The sequence below is a fragment of the Rhagoletis zephyria genome, unplaced genomic scaffold (assembly GCF_001687245.7).
Source record: "Rhagoletis zephyria isolate East Lansing unplaced genomic scaffold, Rhagoletis_zephyria_1.1 Rzeph_scaffold_11561, whole genome shotgun sequence".
NCBI classification, from domain to species: Eukaryota; Metazoa; Arthropoda; class Insecta; order Diptera; family Tephritidae; genus Rhagoletis; species Rhagoletis zephyria.
The window spans coordinates 42-17108 of NW_016168637.1; the positions used below are offsets into that span (position 1 = coordinate 42).

Consider the following 17067-nt stretch of genomic DNA (forward strand, 5'->3'; position numbering starts at 1 on the left):
CATTGCTCCATGATGGCAGGAATAGTCTCTTTGAATGGGAACGAAAGCAGGGCACAGGCGCGTTGCCCATATGGAAATAGAGTACGCAGCATCGAGTAAAGTTTTCTGTAGAATTTGTAATGCTATAGGAATATCTCGCATTTCGAAAAATTCTATTCAGATTTACGGCCAGATGTGGTTAAATAATTTTTCCCGCAGTAATTCTGAATAAGAGCGAACTAACCTAGAATCAATTTGCCTTACAATTTTGATCCATTAATACTAACAAAACTTAACAACTTGATTCTTAAAAAACATTAAAGTAAATGATTTACTAAACAGGCATCGAAAAGAACGCTGTGTTTTAGCTACAAAGTAATGAATCTAAAATATTACCTTTTAGAAAAATCATGTTTTTATAGCTTTGATTTACTTACACCACTTTCGAAATCTCTTGAATAATCGGCCTATAAATTGTTAAAATAAGAAAGTTCCCGTTTTGATGCAGAAATGCATCTAGATGCTTTAGGAAAAGAAGATTTTGAAAAAAATTAATGAAAAATGAAATTTTTAAAATCACTTGCAAAATATCTTCCATAATNATTTGAACCTTTGAAAAGTTATAAGACAAAGTTGTCTATTTAAAATTGAAATCTATAAAAAAAAAACGTTCATTGCTCTCTCTGACCTGAGAACCCTTAAAGAACTTTATCTCTTTTTATTAAACAAGTTCACATACATACGTTACTCAAAACTGCATATTAGTAAATATGTATACATGCATACATACTTACATATATAGAGGTTCAGCTCCCAAAATACACAAAAATCGCTGCCGGGAACGCAAACACCTGGGTACTCGTATCAAATGTAAAATAGCTTACAAGCGATGTAAATTTCGGAAATTTTGTAGTACCACACGGCTGTAAAATGTATTAGGGCGACAGTAATGGCAGCTACCAAGCTGCTGGAGGGACACAGTTGCAACCATGGATCCCTTCTATAATGTATGTATGTATGTATATATGTAGGTATGTATATGCGCTTATAATGGTGATGCTTCCAGAAATTGCGCCATTTATGTAGCAACAAAGTATGTACATACATACATACAATGTTCAGTTGTATTTACCAGTGCAAAAACAACAAAAAATGGAACAACAAAATTGGCACAGAGAAGAGTAAAGTATAATAATACACTCGGAGCATTGTGGCGCGATTATTTCTATTGCAAGAGGGGCAGATTTTCTTTTCCAACAAAAAAAATATATAAGTTACAGTTAAACGTAGGCTAAGTTTGGCGCGCGCTGGGTTCACAGGTAAAGGCCTACCCAACTAGGCTTAGAATCGCCTATGTGTTAATAGCAAAATGTCTGACATGTATAAAAATAAAAACAATTCCCCATACGAGCAGCTGATGCAGAGAGCGCGCGAGCTTCTTTGAGTACCCATTGGCAGCATCTCTGCTAGGACGTATTCTTCTCTATATACATAAGAATGTGTATGTATTACTCCTAGTCTGTCATCTGTTACAGGAAGCTGTGCATAAATGATAAGGCTCGACGCAGTCTATATATGGGAATAAATGTCAAGCTAACAACAAGGCGCCACATACGCGCTACCAAACGGGTGTAAGCTGGGCAACAACCCACCAACTATGCGCCCTGATTGCCTGTTAGCAGAGTCTACAGATACTCTTTTTCTTGGGTAAGATTACAACGCCCACGCAGTCAACTTTCCCCTAATTTTTTTTTTTTTTTGCGGTTAGTGTGTGCCTATTGACGGTTTTTGTGTGTGCCTTTGGGTGCCCAAAGTGGGTGAGGTGCGACCACAACACATACATACACACATGTATATGCATGTAGGTTGTGTTCATATCATGAATTGATAATATCACAGGCCACGTGGGATTTGTGAGCGGCATTCCCCTAGACACACACATGCACACACACGCGCAGGCACATGCAAGGTACCATAGGGAATGTGTGCATAGATGCTTCGCCGTTCGCTGCCGCCATCGGAACCACGTGGTCGCATGCACTGCAGGCGCTGCACACAAATTCTTATCAGAGCGGCGACAGTATTAGGTGTCACAAAATGGCGCAGCAAGTGGGTTGCGGTCGTGAGGTAAACAAATACCCAGTCACATATGTATGTACGAACGTGTGCAGGCTTGAGCGCACCTACTTGAAGGGAATTGTGTGACGCTGAAAGAAATACTTCGGCTACAAATACACGATGAAAAGTGTACGCGCGAAGCGCCTAAAAGTAGGTAACTTGTGGCGAAAGTTCATACATCATTAAGGGTAAACAATAACAATAGCAATAACATAAGTAGTAGTAGCTGCAAGCACAAAAGTAAGTGGCAGAAAATGGTAACATATAGAGCAAACATCTCTGTGTATTCTTTTATTTACAATTCTTTTTACGAAAATGTATGCATTCATTGGTATTTGTATGTGTGAGTTTAGTAGTCGGTCACTGCGCAGGTTTGCTTTTCCACCCTACTAATAAAGTAGCGTATCCTGTCGGCAGCTACACCCAATCGCGCGCACGAGCTTGCCTTCGTTTAACCAACACCCACTCGTGTGTGTAGTCGCTCTATAACGCCTAAAAGTCGACTACAACTAACTACTTTCACTCATTCGCTGCGCGCCTGTTGAAAAGCGACGTCGGTGACTTGACTGTTTTCACATTAAAATACCAAATTTATTGCCGCTCATCCATCAAATGTGCATACCGTGCGAGTTTTCCCAGCTCACAGCAATTTAGCCATTCAGCCATGACACTCTTGCAGTGTTTCTATTAGTGTGCTTTTAGGCGTTTATCGCATAGTTTTTCATTACTCGTTTATGGTTAGAGCATCTAATTTTCTAAATAAATGTCAGCTATGGCATTTCTAACCGTAAGCTATTTCCTAAAATTTCTATGCGAATATTATTTGAACAGGCGCTGATGAAGCGGCAGTAGTAGTTCGCCGTTAAAAATGTGAAACTTATTTTCTTATGCCGCTCAATGGCTGAAAGCGGCGGAGCATACGAAAGTGGTATCGCTGGCGAAAGGTCTCCAGTGTGGTTGAGTGGCGTCGTTAGCTTGTGGTAAGCAATCTTTTTGATTTGTGCTTGCTGAGTATGGTACTTTTTCCCAGCATTGTTGTTAGAATAAGGATTCTTATTTTTTGGCGCGAAGTACTTGCAACCTCGTGCTGCTATCCTGTCGAAGTGTGACGAAAATGGAAATTTTTTGAATACGTTACCTTGCATTCACAGCGTTGTTTGTACGTAAGACAAGTAAACTGCATTGGAGACGAGATGGCAAGCTTTGGTTTATATAAAAAAAAAAAACAAAACCATTTAGGTAAATATCATCTCGGCGAATAGGTAAAAATTTCCCTGTTTTTATGTAGTTTTTGGGGACGGCTGTTAAATTTTTATCTTGTCATAGAACGTGGAGAACACGGGCATATTAACTTCGCCGCACGCCACAAATTACAAATTTTAATATTACTAAATGTAGGCTTATGAAACATTTCATATATATTTGCCAGAATATTTATGGTTACATTAATGAAGTTCCAAAAACGCAAAAATTGAATTTAAGATTTTAAATTGGTGGCAACCCTCCACAAAAACCTAAAAAAATATTGCAAAGTACTCAGTTATAAGAGGTCCGTGTGTACCGATACAAAAGTTCTAACTTCAAAAAATAAGCTCTTTAATTTGTCATCCCATTTTTGAAATTGAAATTGATTTGAAGAACGGTCCTTCTCGTATTGTTTATCTTATATTATATTAATATTATATTAATACGCTAACATAAATATTAGCTCTGATCCGGTACCCCATGAGCTTACAGATTTTTACACGAACTTGCAGGAAGTTACAGGAAAAATGATCCCGTACTCCAAATTCCTCCAAAATCCTGTAAATGAGAGCGGTTTTTGGATATTTTCTTCTGGTAAAATCATAAAAAGTGTCCAGCGATCGCTAGTTGACGTTTTTACAGGAAAAATGCTTCTTTTGTTTTTTATTGGTATGTACTCACTTTTTACTCTCACTTCAGAGAGTAATTTTGCTGTTTGACATTTTTACAGGATTTTACACGAAAAGTATTGGATTAGAGCTACTGTCGCTGTTCGTTTGGCGATTCTACCGAACCGATTTCAAAACCAAGGACACCATTGGAAAGGTATTTTTCTATAGAAGCAAAATTGTAGATTGTTTATTAATATATATATTTTATAAATATATATATTGCGTATGAGTTACCTAAATTCGACCAAACACATATGTATATAATACATACATAGATTCCCAGACTGCGGCACTTTGTTCTTAATTAAAAGTATTTAAATTAAAATCGTAGTATGACGCACGAAGTATAAAGTGGTCAAAATATTTGACGTTGATTTTGCAATTAGCCAATCTTCCTCAACTTTGACAGGTTTTGATGGTAAATTGCTTGTCGCAACGATAAACCTAAGTAGAACTATATATGTACATATCTACATACTTATGTTTGTGGATACTATTTTCTTCTCCGACAAATTGATACAATCATAGGACTCTTTAGAAAGCAAAACTTATTACTACTTTATCAAGTGATAAGATAGTACGAGTAACTTCGAGTACTGAAGATCCTATCTGGTAAGAGTTAAAACAAGTGCCTCTTAAATTAAACTATGTATGTATGTATATGTACATGTAAATTGGCTAAGTGATATTTTTGTATAAAAATCGGCGCTACCATCCTTTCGATTATATTGCTAATTTGGTAAACATTCAGAGTAGCCATGAAAGCAGTGACTGTTCTATTACTCGCAGTTGCCACAGGTGAGTTAATCTACTTTCAAAATATACTGTATGTGCACCTTGAACCAAATATATTCTTTCGTATCTTATAGCTGTGGCCATTCCCATTGATGAGGATAGGCAATCCGGCGAAGATGGCTGGTATGTGCCCCAACTCGATGGCTCCTTCGAATGGATGACCGTGGCTGAATCCGAAGATTTAGCTAAGACACTAACCGGTCGTACGTCTACAGTTTCGGTTTATTTCTACTTGTACACCAACGAGAACCCAAGCAGCCCAGATACTTTGGTTACCGGAAATGTGCAATCGTTGAAAGCTTCGCATTTCGACAATAGTTATCCCACTAAATTCATTATTCATGGCTGGCAAAATAGCTACGAGTCCGCTTTGAACCCGCAAATCCGTGATGCCTTCTTGTCCAATGGTAAATACAACATTATTTCGGTGGATTGGAGCGACAAAGCCACATCCAATTACGTTACCTCGAAAAGCAAAGTTTCCGAGGTTGGTAAACAGGTTGCCGCCATGATTGACTTTTTGTACAAGGAGGGTGGTCTATCATTTGACACCCTGCATGTAATCGGTCACAGTTTGGGCGCCCACATCTCTGGTTTTGCCGGCAAAAATGTAAAAAATGGACGCATTCAACAGATTACCGGCTTGGACCCGGCATCGCCGTTGTTCAGTTATGATAAACCAACTGAACGTTTGTATGAAAATGATGCCGAATATGTCGAATCCATCCATACATGTGGTGCTATTTTGGGTTTCTTGGAACCAATTGGCAAAGCTGCCTTCTATCCCAACGGTGGCAAGAGTCAACCCGGTTGTGGTCTGGATATTACCGGTGCATGCTCGCACGGACGTTCATGGATGTACTATGCTGAAGCTATTTCCGAAAATGATTTTCCATCGGTGAAGTGTGAAAGCTATGAAAAGGCTGTGAAGAATTCATGTGGTAGCACTTATTCCTCAATTCGTATGGCCGCCCCCAGTAACATTGTCAGTGCCTCCGGTAATTTCTACGTGCCCGTAAACAAGAAGAGCCCATATGGTATGGGTCAGTAGGTCGTACAAGAATTTGGTCTAAAATTCGGAATTCACGAAAACAAACCGAAATTGCTAGTTATATTCGTGCTAATGTAAATAAAACCAAATTTATTTTATGCCTTTAATATCCTTGATTTCTTATAATTTTTTAAACAATTTGCCACTAGCCATTAGTGTGACTTTATTTTGCGGCAGAAGGTTTCTCGGAACCCTCTTCGTCAGATTATATTTCGTTAGGCTTGCAATAAAAGTTATCGAATATATCTTATGTAGTCCAAAAGTAAAACTAGAAAATTAACTGGAAAAACTTCGGATCTCAGCGTTAATACACTTAACACCTGCAATGTCCTGAGATTAGACTGGGAGATCTCTTATTCTTCCTATTTGGCACTTTCGGATTTGCGCCAGTTNGGAACCCTCTTCGTCAGATTATATTTCGTTAGGCTTGCAATAAAAGTTATGGAATATATCTTATGTAGTCCAAAAGTAAAACTAGAAAATTAACTGGAAAAACTTCGGATCTCAGCGTTAATACACTTAACACCTGCAATGTGCTGAGATTAGACTGGGAGATCTCTTATTCTTCCTATTTGGCACTTTCGGATTTGCGCCAGTCCATTCCAATTGAAGACAGGTTCTTCTGCAGTTTGTCCTTCTGTTGTGTTCGTGGGCGCCCTTTCTATCGTTGTCTTTAGTTTGAAAACTATAAACATATTTGAAGTATTGGAGGAGGGTTGCCACCAGTTTAAAAATGNTTATTCTTCCTATTTGGCACTTTCGGATTTGCGCCAGTCCATTCCAATTGAAGACAGGTTCTTCTGCAGTTTGTCCTTCTGTTGTGTTCGTGGGCGCCCTTTCTATCGTTGTCTTTAGTTTGAAAACTATAAACATATTTGAAGTGTTGGAAGAGGGTTGCCACCAGTTTAAAAATTTAATTCAATTTATTAAATATGTTAAATGAATTGTTAAAATATGAGTATCAATCGAATGGGGTTTGAAAAATCATTATTTCTGAACTATATTTAGCGGGGTTGCCACATGTTTAAAAATAAAATTTAACTTAATTCAACAGTTAATGCAAATATGTATCGCAGTGTTAGACGAAGGATATTTAAAAATGTCTTTGCCCGAAACTGCTTTTGATGAGGGTTGCCACCTGTTTAAAAAGTCGAATTTAATTAACTTTTAGGCGAGTTATTGGAAACATGAAGCGAAAGGGTGTTAAGAAAACTTGAGTTTGAACATTTAGATCGTTTGAAGAGGGTTGCCCCCTATTTGAAAAATCCAACTCAACATAAATTAGGCAATAACCTAATTCAAACATGTATTCAAGTTTGTGTTTATATATTGGCGCCAAGTGAAAGAGTGTTAAGAAATATTTAGTTTGAAAACAAGAAATATTTATTAGGTGTTTGAAGAGGGTTGCCACCTGTTCAAAAGTTTAAATTATTTAAAAAGTTACTTGCGTTATTAAAATATGGGTGTCAATCGTGGAGGAGATGAAAAGGCTTTATTTCTGAAATATATTTAGGAGGTGGTGGAAATAGGCTATAAGAAGAAATATGACACCCGAATCGCTTATACCCTGATTAACATTTGAAATATTTTTTGGGAAGAACGAAATCATTATCTGCCCTTAGTCCGGCACACCGATGGCCCTAAGAAGACCTTTGGAGGATCAAGTAAAAAAATAACAATTATAGAAGCAGAGTCGTATGTTAGAAAAAAACTATGCTTAGTTTATAGGTATGTATGTATATGTATATGTACGTATATAATCGAAAACATGTGGTTGCGGCTAGCCGATGTTAAAATTTCTTTGCATTTTTGGGCGCATAATTTATGCTGCATAGAGTCGGATGCGTATCCTGGCTGCAACAAGATAGTGGTCCGAGCCGATGTTTGGGCCTCGAAGTGTATGTATGTACGTGCAAAAAGCTGGCACAGTGTCTTCCGTCTATCACAACATGATCGATTGGCTAGAAGCTATAGGAAAATTATTGGTGAGGAGGTGTCCATCATTTGATGTTTCGTGGGCCAAAACCTAAGCCTGCATTGCACAAAATATTGGAAGTACGCTCTTCTTCTGTCTCAGTCATAGAAGCCAGATGCTATTGCGTATGTATTCGCGTATGTTTCGCTTTGGACTTTTAAACATTAGCTTCTACATTTGCTTTCAAATGGAAATTCGCCTACATACTAGCTAAAGCACATTTCGCCTGGTACACAGGCACTCTCAGATGGGGTGCGCTTCTTCAGCGTTTAACCCTTATGCTTTTCATTTTCAATAAGGGTATTCACGATCCGGTGCATACGGTCTATCATGGTACATACATAGATAGCATAAATAGCATGATTTTTGTTGTTTCATGTGCTCAAACAACAACAAAATTAGCCAATAATGCTATCTATGCACCATGCTAGACAGTATGCACCGGATCGTGAATACCCCTAATATCTTTGGGAAATTTTGTACAAGCACACATTGCGTTTCTATGTATGTATCTATGCACATATAAACATATGTACTTGAGCGCTTTAATTGCTCCATTCAAGGCAACAACAATTTATGTACATGTAACGTTAAAAACTTTCGGGCATTCGTACGTGCAGCCGCCAAACGTACAGCAAGACCGCCATGCAAGGGCCGCCCAACCAAGTAAATACCAGAAAATTACACAAAACATTTTACGAGCCTAAAAGCAGAGCGGCGCAGCGACTAAACACACAAGCACCTTGCGTGACAGCGGCGAAGCGTTTTGAATTCGCTGCTAGCCTGGTAAAAAATACAAAAAGATTGATGACTTGACATTTTAATGATGTGTTAAGTGCTCGTAAAAACCGCAAAGTCAACGAAAGGGCCGACCGAGACCGTACATACAATGTATAGATACGAAAGCGGGCTGCGGGCTGCGGGCTGCGGTCTGCGGGAGCAAGACTAAATTTTCTAGAATACTTTTCTTTTCTTTTTGGCTTCGTAGCAAATTCGTTGGCTCTGCCTGGTTGTGGGTGAGTGCGGCCATCTTTTTTTGGAGTTATTTTTGTTAAGCTTTTGCAAGAAGTTTACTTAAGCGTGCATGCATGGATGTGCATACATGTGTGAGTGTTTGTTTATGCATCGCTAGAAATTTGTCAAACTGATATTTTGTTCATCAGCCAGCTGACTATGTTGGCCTGCTAAATGAACCCCAAAATGATATTTTTTTAATGCCCTGACGAGTACGCTACGAGGCGCCGCATATCCAATTTACATATCCAACTCACAATCGGAGGGCATATGTGTTTCCGTTTGCTTAGAGCATACAATTGCTGCAAACATACATACATACATACATACCTACTTGTAGCAGAAAAAGCTAATGCTTAGACGATTCTAATTTGTAAACATCGCCCGCAGCTATTGTGCTGCATAAGCGTCTGACTACCGGAGAAAGTTTATAGAAAACTTTTTCAAATATTTACACAGAAGACTGTCTGTTCGCCGCATTGTGTTTATTTGTGTGCGGACGCTGCAATGCTTGCTGAAGAACTTTTAATGCCACTTTCTCCAGGCGTTGAGTTCGGTCTGTCTGCTCGTGGCTGTGCACCTGTTACGACAAAGCCTTCAGTTGACTCTTTAAGACGCCATTTTGTTGGCAGCCATGCGACGATGCTGGCATATGTGTGACCCGCTCTTGAAGACTGGTGGCATATGCTACCAGCGATACGCTTGAAAATTGTTCAATTCTTCCACGCAGACATGTGTGAGCTACCGATTTTGTTTAAACTTAAAAAATAACTTTAAGCTGAAAGCATGCGGCCAACAGACATTACGGAAATACGTGGCTGTAAAACCTAATAAATGTGCTGACAAAAATTAATTGACTTGTCAGCTAGTCAGCCAGTCAGCTAGCCCGCCAGTCAGCCAGTCAGCAATGCACTCCAGCCACCACACAACCAACACATTTGCTTTTTAATTTTTTTCCCCCTCCTCCAGGTAAGACTTTTGTGTAGCAGTGGCACCGAGCAGCGATTGTATGGCGCTCATGGCATCGGCGAGCTACTTGCTGGCGCCTGCTGCGCTGCTGGTTGAAAACAGCGAAATTTAGATGGAGCCGCTCTTTATCTTTTGCGGCACATCTTTGCGGGCGTTTCCCCCGCTTGCGTGGCGCCAAATTGGCTGCAGTGATAAAAGTGAAAGTAATTTCTAATGCGGGCAAATTTTTTCTAAGCAAACAATCAAACAATCTGCTGTCCCGCCCATCCTTGCACTTGCATTTTAAACATGCCCACGTTTATCCTGCAGGCGCGCCAATGCTAGCCGGCATTTTTGTGGGGTTTATGTCGTCATATATACACACTCATTGTGGTTGGCATCTAATGGAATTCCAGCGGCATGCGAATGCGGAACTAACGCATTTTCTAAAACCCGGCCAACAAAGTGCGCCAGCAAGCAAAGCCGGAAGTAAATTTTTTAAATACCTCTTCCCTCGTCTCGTCTTCGGCGCCAAGCAACGGTGTGTAGTGAGTGGCCAAGCTCTGTGCCAATTTCTTGCTCTTACTACACACACAAATAAATCAACAACAACAACAACAAAGGCAAGCGCGCACTAAACAAAGCCAAAGCCCACATAGCCCCAATCAGCAGTGCACGCGGCAAATCGATATCCTCGCGCCTAAGCGACGTATGCTCGTGCTCGTACTCGAATGGTTTTTGTTTCTCTTTAATAATTTTTTTTTTTGTTATTGTAATTGTTGGCGGTGAATTTGTGAGCAGCTCACACATGCATTGGCAATTCGCATCCTTTTATCCTTGCTCCGCCATTCTCCACATTAGTTTGCTGTTAGACCGATTTTGACTTGGCCGCCCACAGCTCAGGGCCGCTTGCGCTAGTCGCCTGCTTGCTGTTGTCCTGTTGAAAAATTGTTTTCTAAGCTAACTTTTTCCCACCAAAAATTCGCGTGCGCAAAATATTTTATGAAAATTGTAATTTCGCCGGCCGCTTGGAGCTTGGAATTTTGTTTGTATTCCATGCGTGTCCTTCACTCTCCTTGAAATTTTACTGAAATTGCTTATTGGTCTTCTATTCCAAATAAATAATTTATTGGCGTTATTCTGCTATTGTATCGTTCTGCTTGCCGGTTGTGCGTCAACTGAAAAATGTTTGGCTGCATTCTTGTTTCCACGTATACAGCGCCACCTGATGTTTATCCTCTTTATTATTGGTATGGTGACCTTTGTGACGCCGCGTTTGGCCTAAGCTCTGCGCGCCTTTGTCATTTCTGTTTGCCTAACGTCAGTATTTTCGTGGTATCCAAAATGTTATCGGAAAACTGTTTAACTATGTAATTTTAGAGTTTATAGCGGCGTTAAAATGCATTCACTTATTTACAGTATGGCCCATGCGATGCTATGGCTGAGTGATAACATCCTGTTCCTGGATTGTAGCACTGGGTCAGCATGATTTAGCTAGTAAGTATGAAGTAAATTCTTTCCAGCCAATGAGTAAACTTTTTGTGCTTTACACTTTTTCAAAACTACGAGTATTTATGTGACGAAATATTTCATTTCGATTGGGTGGCTGGATTGAAACTTTTATTAGTAATACCGGCAAACGCAGTTATTAGCAAATGTTGCCACCATTTTTGAAATGTAAATGTGCCCTTCAAAGGTGTTCAAATATTTTCGAAACTTCTATTAAACGGAGGAAAAGAATGCGCCATAGAATTTTGAACTGTTCATAAAAATTAAGTATCATTCCTTAGATTAATCCGTTTAGGGGTATAATTATTTGAAACTATTTATTTTGTAGCCTTTTGAGGCCAAAGTTCTGGTGAAGATATACGGCTCGTTAAGCGTTGGCAATGGCGAATACCGTTATACCGATGGAACGATGAGCTATATGCGCTTTATAGTGTGGGGACTTAAAATACACTGGCTACGCTAGCTGGGTCATGGCCCACGAATGGACAGAAACGCAAGGTCTCAGTGACTTTTTAAATTCCCTGTGCAGTAACTTGAAATGCAAAACTGCACTCGTGAATTGCGATTGCTTAATAGACTACTGCAAAATTTTGAGCAACATGCGACGTCTAGTTTGTGTTTGACAGCTTTAGAAAGCAGATAAGCTCGTGAATTTTAACGAAAATGGAAAAAGCGTGCATTTCGTTTGCATAAAAAAATCCATTACCGCAGCAAAGGAGAAGCTTGACCATGGGTATTTTGCACCATCAGTTCCGTTGTGGTCTTGCCACCACAAATGACCTTGAACTTTCAGGTCGCTTGAAAGAGTTCGTCACTCGAGAAATTTAGGAACTTCTGGAATATGTTGTGAGCTTTTATTTTTCATTTTAGTAATACGTTGAGAAAAATAAGCAATTTCCGGTTTTTCTGCACGACCATTACTTTGCTTTTTTTAGTTTGCGGAAAACTTTACTTAAAAGTAGATTGATGTACCTTAAAAGTAAATATGTATTCCTACATAGAGAAAGTAGGAGGATAACAATTCCCATCGATACCATATCAGCTTCTGTACTCACATTAAACAAATTTTGGCTATGAAAAAAGTCTCGTTGAGCAGCGCGAGAAGGAAATATGTTGTAGAAAAGGTAAATCACTTTCCTTCCCAGTTCTTCGATCTGACGTTTTAAAAAGAAATATTTTCCGTCCATATAGCGAAATCAACTACAGTTGCATTACTTTGATCACCCTTCTGTATCATGTGTATGCCCCTTGTTGACAGAATTTCAAGGTTTTGCAGCTGAACATGATTAGCGAAAATAGTATTAAACTAAGTTTACATATACATAAGTTGATTATCCTACTTTTCGAGCTTAACTCCGTAATCTGTAATTAGAAAAAGAGACATACAAAATTCGTCACCCATTAATCTGTAATTTTAAAATAATCTCATATTAAACGGATAAGTTTTCAGTGTCGAACCTAGTTTTATATTACCTACAATTTGTCTAGCTTCTTTTTCGTTTTTAGCAAAGTCTTCGAAAAGTCTAGAAAAATTTAATATTTCTTAACGCTAGAAAGTTAAACTTATTTCATAGAATTTATAAGCACGATGTAGGGAGACAGAGGTGGCGCAATCAGCAGTACCGCTACTTTGTTCTTGGCGAATTTGACAGAAGCAGTTGTTCGTGTGACGTCATTTTAGCAAACTGTTTGTATGTATGCAGAGATGTTTATATGTATGTAAATATGGCGACCTCCATGGTTTGACAGTTAACACTCTTTTTCTCCTCCATATCCAAATATTCTTTCCTATTCGTTGCTATCTTGACGTCATCGCCCGCAGGAATGCGCAATCTTGTATTCTATCATTCTTGATTTATAAGATAGCCGTACGTCGAAACGACGTTTGTTGCTGATTATACTTAACGTCTAGGATATTAAATTTCTAAGAATAACATTTATTTGTTTATAATATTTTTATTTAAATAAATTGAGTAATAAAAAAAATAATACAAGCTCTTATTAGTGGTTATTAAAACAAAGAAAATTGACACCCGCAAAACATGTGGATTAAATCATCTTTGATATTGCATTGTCATCGGGTTCTGAGCTAAGTTTGGAGTTTCAAGTCTCTAGCACATCGGGATTAGACACTGGTGAAACTCAGTAAAAGCTTATAATAAAAATATTTAATTCGAATAGCTTTTTATAAGAAAAAAAGTAATTCTGCATTTGTTTGTGTTAAAGCGAATGCGCCTTTTCAAGTAATTCAAAAATGGTAGCCAAAGTTTGAGAAAAATGCACAAAGAACCAAAATAGCCAAAGTATTTTCTCCTTTTCACTACTCTTCATGATGGGTCTTCTTGAAATTAAGAAGCTTCTCTAATACCTAGAAGCAAAGATATAAGTAAGCACGGCGCTGGAAGAAAAATAATGTGCCTATTCAAGTGACGCGGTGTGTAGATATATAAAAACAAACCTCCTTCAGTACACAATTTATCCTACTAGGACTTAGAACTTGCGACAAAAACAAAAAAAAATCGAAACACATGAAGCAATCAATATACTCACGAAACTGTGGACCAAATATAATAAAACTGCGATTTAAGTTTTTCTCTCTGACGTCATGCTTTTTAAAGGGCCTTTGTAGTTTTAAAGATATCGTTAATTCCAAAAATTATTTAAAAAATTCATTCCAATGTAGAGAAACAATATGGGTACCAAATGAAAGAGAAATTGTGTAGAATTAAAAACCATTAACATTTGTTGGTTCACAACGACGAATAGGTATTGAAAATGTCCTGTTAATTAGTTTTATATTTTTAAGCGAATAAAGTTGGAAGGACGAAATTCGAGAATGTCGTCGAGTTCATATTAGTAAAATAGTTTTTGGAAAATTTCACAGATTTCATCAATGATAAAATGTTAAAAGGACATTTTCAATACCTAATCGTACTTATGCACCGAAAAATTCAATCGGCCTTAATTCTTTAGAATTTTTTCTTTAATCTGATAGTCATGCTGTTTTTCTACATTGCGCTGAAATGTTTTAATAATATTTTTTAGTAATTATATTTTTAAAATTTCTAGCTCCTTAAAAAAAAAGTGCTGACGTTGGTTTCGCGAATATATAAAATTTACTGACGCACGGTGTTATGTGTCTTTCTCTGTTTTTAGAAGGAAGTTCATTACGTGGGACTTTCAATTCGCACCAATTTTAATTGCTTTAGTGACTTCATAGTTTTCTAAGCGGTGCGCATTTTAAACAAAATTTCAAGTATTACGATTTACATAATTGCCAACACAAACCCAGCTGGCAACACTACTCATACCTTCATAATAATGCTTTTATATCATGTGCCACAAAAATAGAAAATTTTGCTAGAATACCCTTTCTAACAGATCCTATTCTCCCAATGATTTTGCGCAACAGGGGTAACTTTCACTGATTTTTACACATCAAAAAGAACAAAGACAGCCGCGCGCCAACACTAACACCTTTTGAAAAATGTTACACGCAATGAAATAGTGAAGGAAAGTGAAAGTTTTGTAGTGTACACACCAAGGAAGGCATTTGCAATGGTGGCCATTACGCCTCCTAAAAGCACACCACGGCAATTCTTTTGCGAATTTGCTTGTGCGAAATGTATGTAGTTACATAGTTGAAAATGCGAATAGGGGTTGTTGGTTTTGCGGAAGCAGCAATCGGTAGTTTGTGGCGAATCCTTAGTTGGGACATATGCAGTGGCTAACCAAATCATTTCTGTCTGTGAGTGTGTGGGTGTGGGTGTGAGTGTTGGGGGTTGTAACTACATATAATGCCAAGTTTTTCACACATATGGTAGGGGTGTGTGTAGTTTTAACTTATTCTTTGAGTCTGGAAACCCTTCGGACGCTGGGGCGTATGAGTGCGCGATAGTTTTGCATGCTTGCGTGAGGCTACTGGGCGCCTAGTGCAACGATATGGTAATATTGTTAGTTTTGAAACATAACTATTTTGCTAATAGTTTCGTGCGGGGCAGGCAATACAAGTAGGCGGCGCGACAAGAGTGTAAATGTGGGCGGAGAAGCTTAACTGATGTGTGTATAAAAAAGAAAAGAAACTAAAGAAAAATGCGAAACGATTTCTTTGCTGTCAGTTCCAGTGTAAGCAAGAAAAAAGCTGAACTTCCCGGAGGCAGTGGCTTTTCTTCTTCGCTACTTTATTTATAGCCTTACATTAACTCCCCGTCTGATATGCTATGTGAAAACGCAACAACTCACACCACTTACACCCGCAAATAAATAAATAACTAAATTAATAATAATGGCATATTATAAAGCCATACAACGCCTGCTCCATTTGCTGTTCGCCATGCTATAATTTATGAACAACTAAATATCCTGAGCGCCAAGTAGCGCGCCAGCAAGACGCTGCGTGCGATGTGGCGCAATTAAAGGTTCGCTCGTTGTGTGATTTTGCAAACGGAGCGCGCCAAAGCACTGCTTAGTGGATTCAAGTGTGCGCTTTGAGAACATCTATCTGAAGCTGTTTAGAAGTCTCACACCTGCCTTATCAGCAGCCACTGGGGCTTGCTGCTGTTTACGCTCCACCTCGAGGCACGCAGTATTACCTTTCCATTTTTTATCAGTCACGTGTTTGTCTGATTAACATGATTTGTCACTGTTTTTCCACAGGTAAATTAATAAAAAACGAAGTGATTTGTTGATAAAGATTGCATAATTTACCTGTGTATAGCAGGCGTCCAGAAAGCGCTACAAAGATTGAAAAAATATTCTGAAGGAGCATGCAGCAAGAAAAATCGTATCTCACCTGGGTAAGTAAAATGTAGAGAAAAAGGTAGCAAAGGAACTGCATTGGAATCCTACAGGATACCTAGTAAGGCAGCGAAATGCCGCGAAAAAATATGAGATGTACTCTCGCGTTTAACAACAGCAGCAGCAGCAGCAGCAGCAGCAGCAGCAAAAAACTGTTTAAATGACTTTGAGAGCAAACATTGTAGAAGTTAGAAAAGATACAAAGAGCAACAAAAATATATGTACAAACATTAGGGTGACCCGAGTTGTTTCTAAGCGAAACTTATTAATCGGTGTTTGTGTTAAATATTTATTTTGTGGCGAATGCATGGTAAAAAAACGAAATGCTTCTTTGAATGTCAGAGGGGGTGTTAAGAGACAAAGGCAAAAGCGTAATCAGGATAACGACAGATATAAAGTAGACATAGAAGTAGACATAGATGAAAAGGACACCAAGAGAAAGATCAGTGTAAAGAGAAAGATAAGAGATAAAGACTGAGATGCAGGCGAAAACGAAAATGAAAATTTAGAAAATGTGGATAAGGACAGATATAAATATAAATAAAAATAAAAAGATAAAAATAAAAATAAAGGGAAAGATAACTAGTAATTTTTAGCAAAAAAAAAAAAACCGACTTCAACTCCCATATAAAAAAAAAATATATATATATATATCTCATGATCCGCTGATCGGATCTTAACCAGATTAGTATGGGACCACCTCTGAGACACTACTTTTCCGAGAATTATCGAAATCGGTTGACGTGGTCCNAAAAAAAAAAAAAAAAAAAAAAAAAAATATTCCGACGAACTGATAACCTCCTCCTTTTTTGGAAGTCGGTTAAAAATACATATGAACAAAGACAAGACTATGCACAAAAACAAAGATAACGATAAAGATGAAGATGAAGATGAAGATGAAGATGAAGATGAAGATGAAGATGAAGATGAAGATGAAGATGAAGATGAAGATGAAGATGAAGATG

At 38.3% G+C, this 17067-nt stretch overlaps 1 protein-coding gene across 1 annotated transcript; it reads left to right on the top strand.

Annotated features, from left to right (window-relative positions):
* Positions 1 to 4771: 4771 nt before the first annotated feature.
* LOC108377142 (phospholipase A1-like) lies at positions 4772 to 5966 on the top strand. The gene is made up of 2 exons (XM_017633403.1): positions 4772 to 4811; positions 4883 to 5966. The coding sequence occupies exons 1-2, from the start codon at positions 4772 to 4774 to the stop codon at positions 5857 to 5859; spliced, it is 1017 nt and encodes a 338-aa protein (XP_017488892.1). The 3' UTR covers positions 5860 to 5966.
* Positions 5967 to 17067: the final 11101 nt, after the last annotated feature.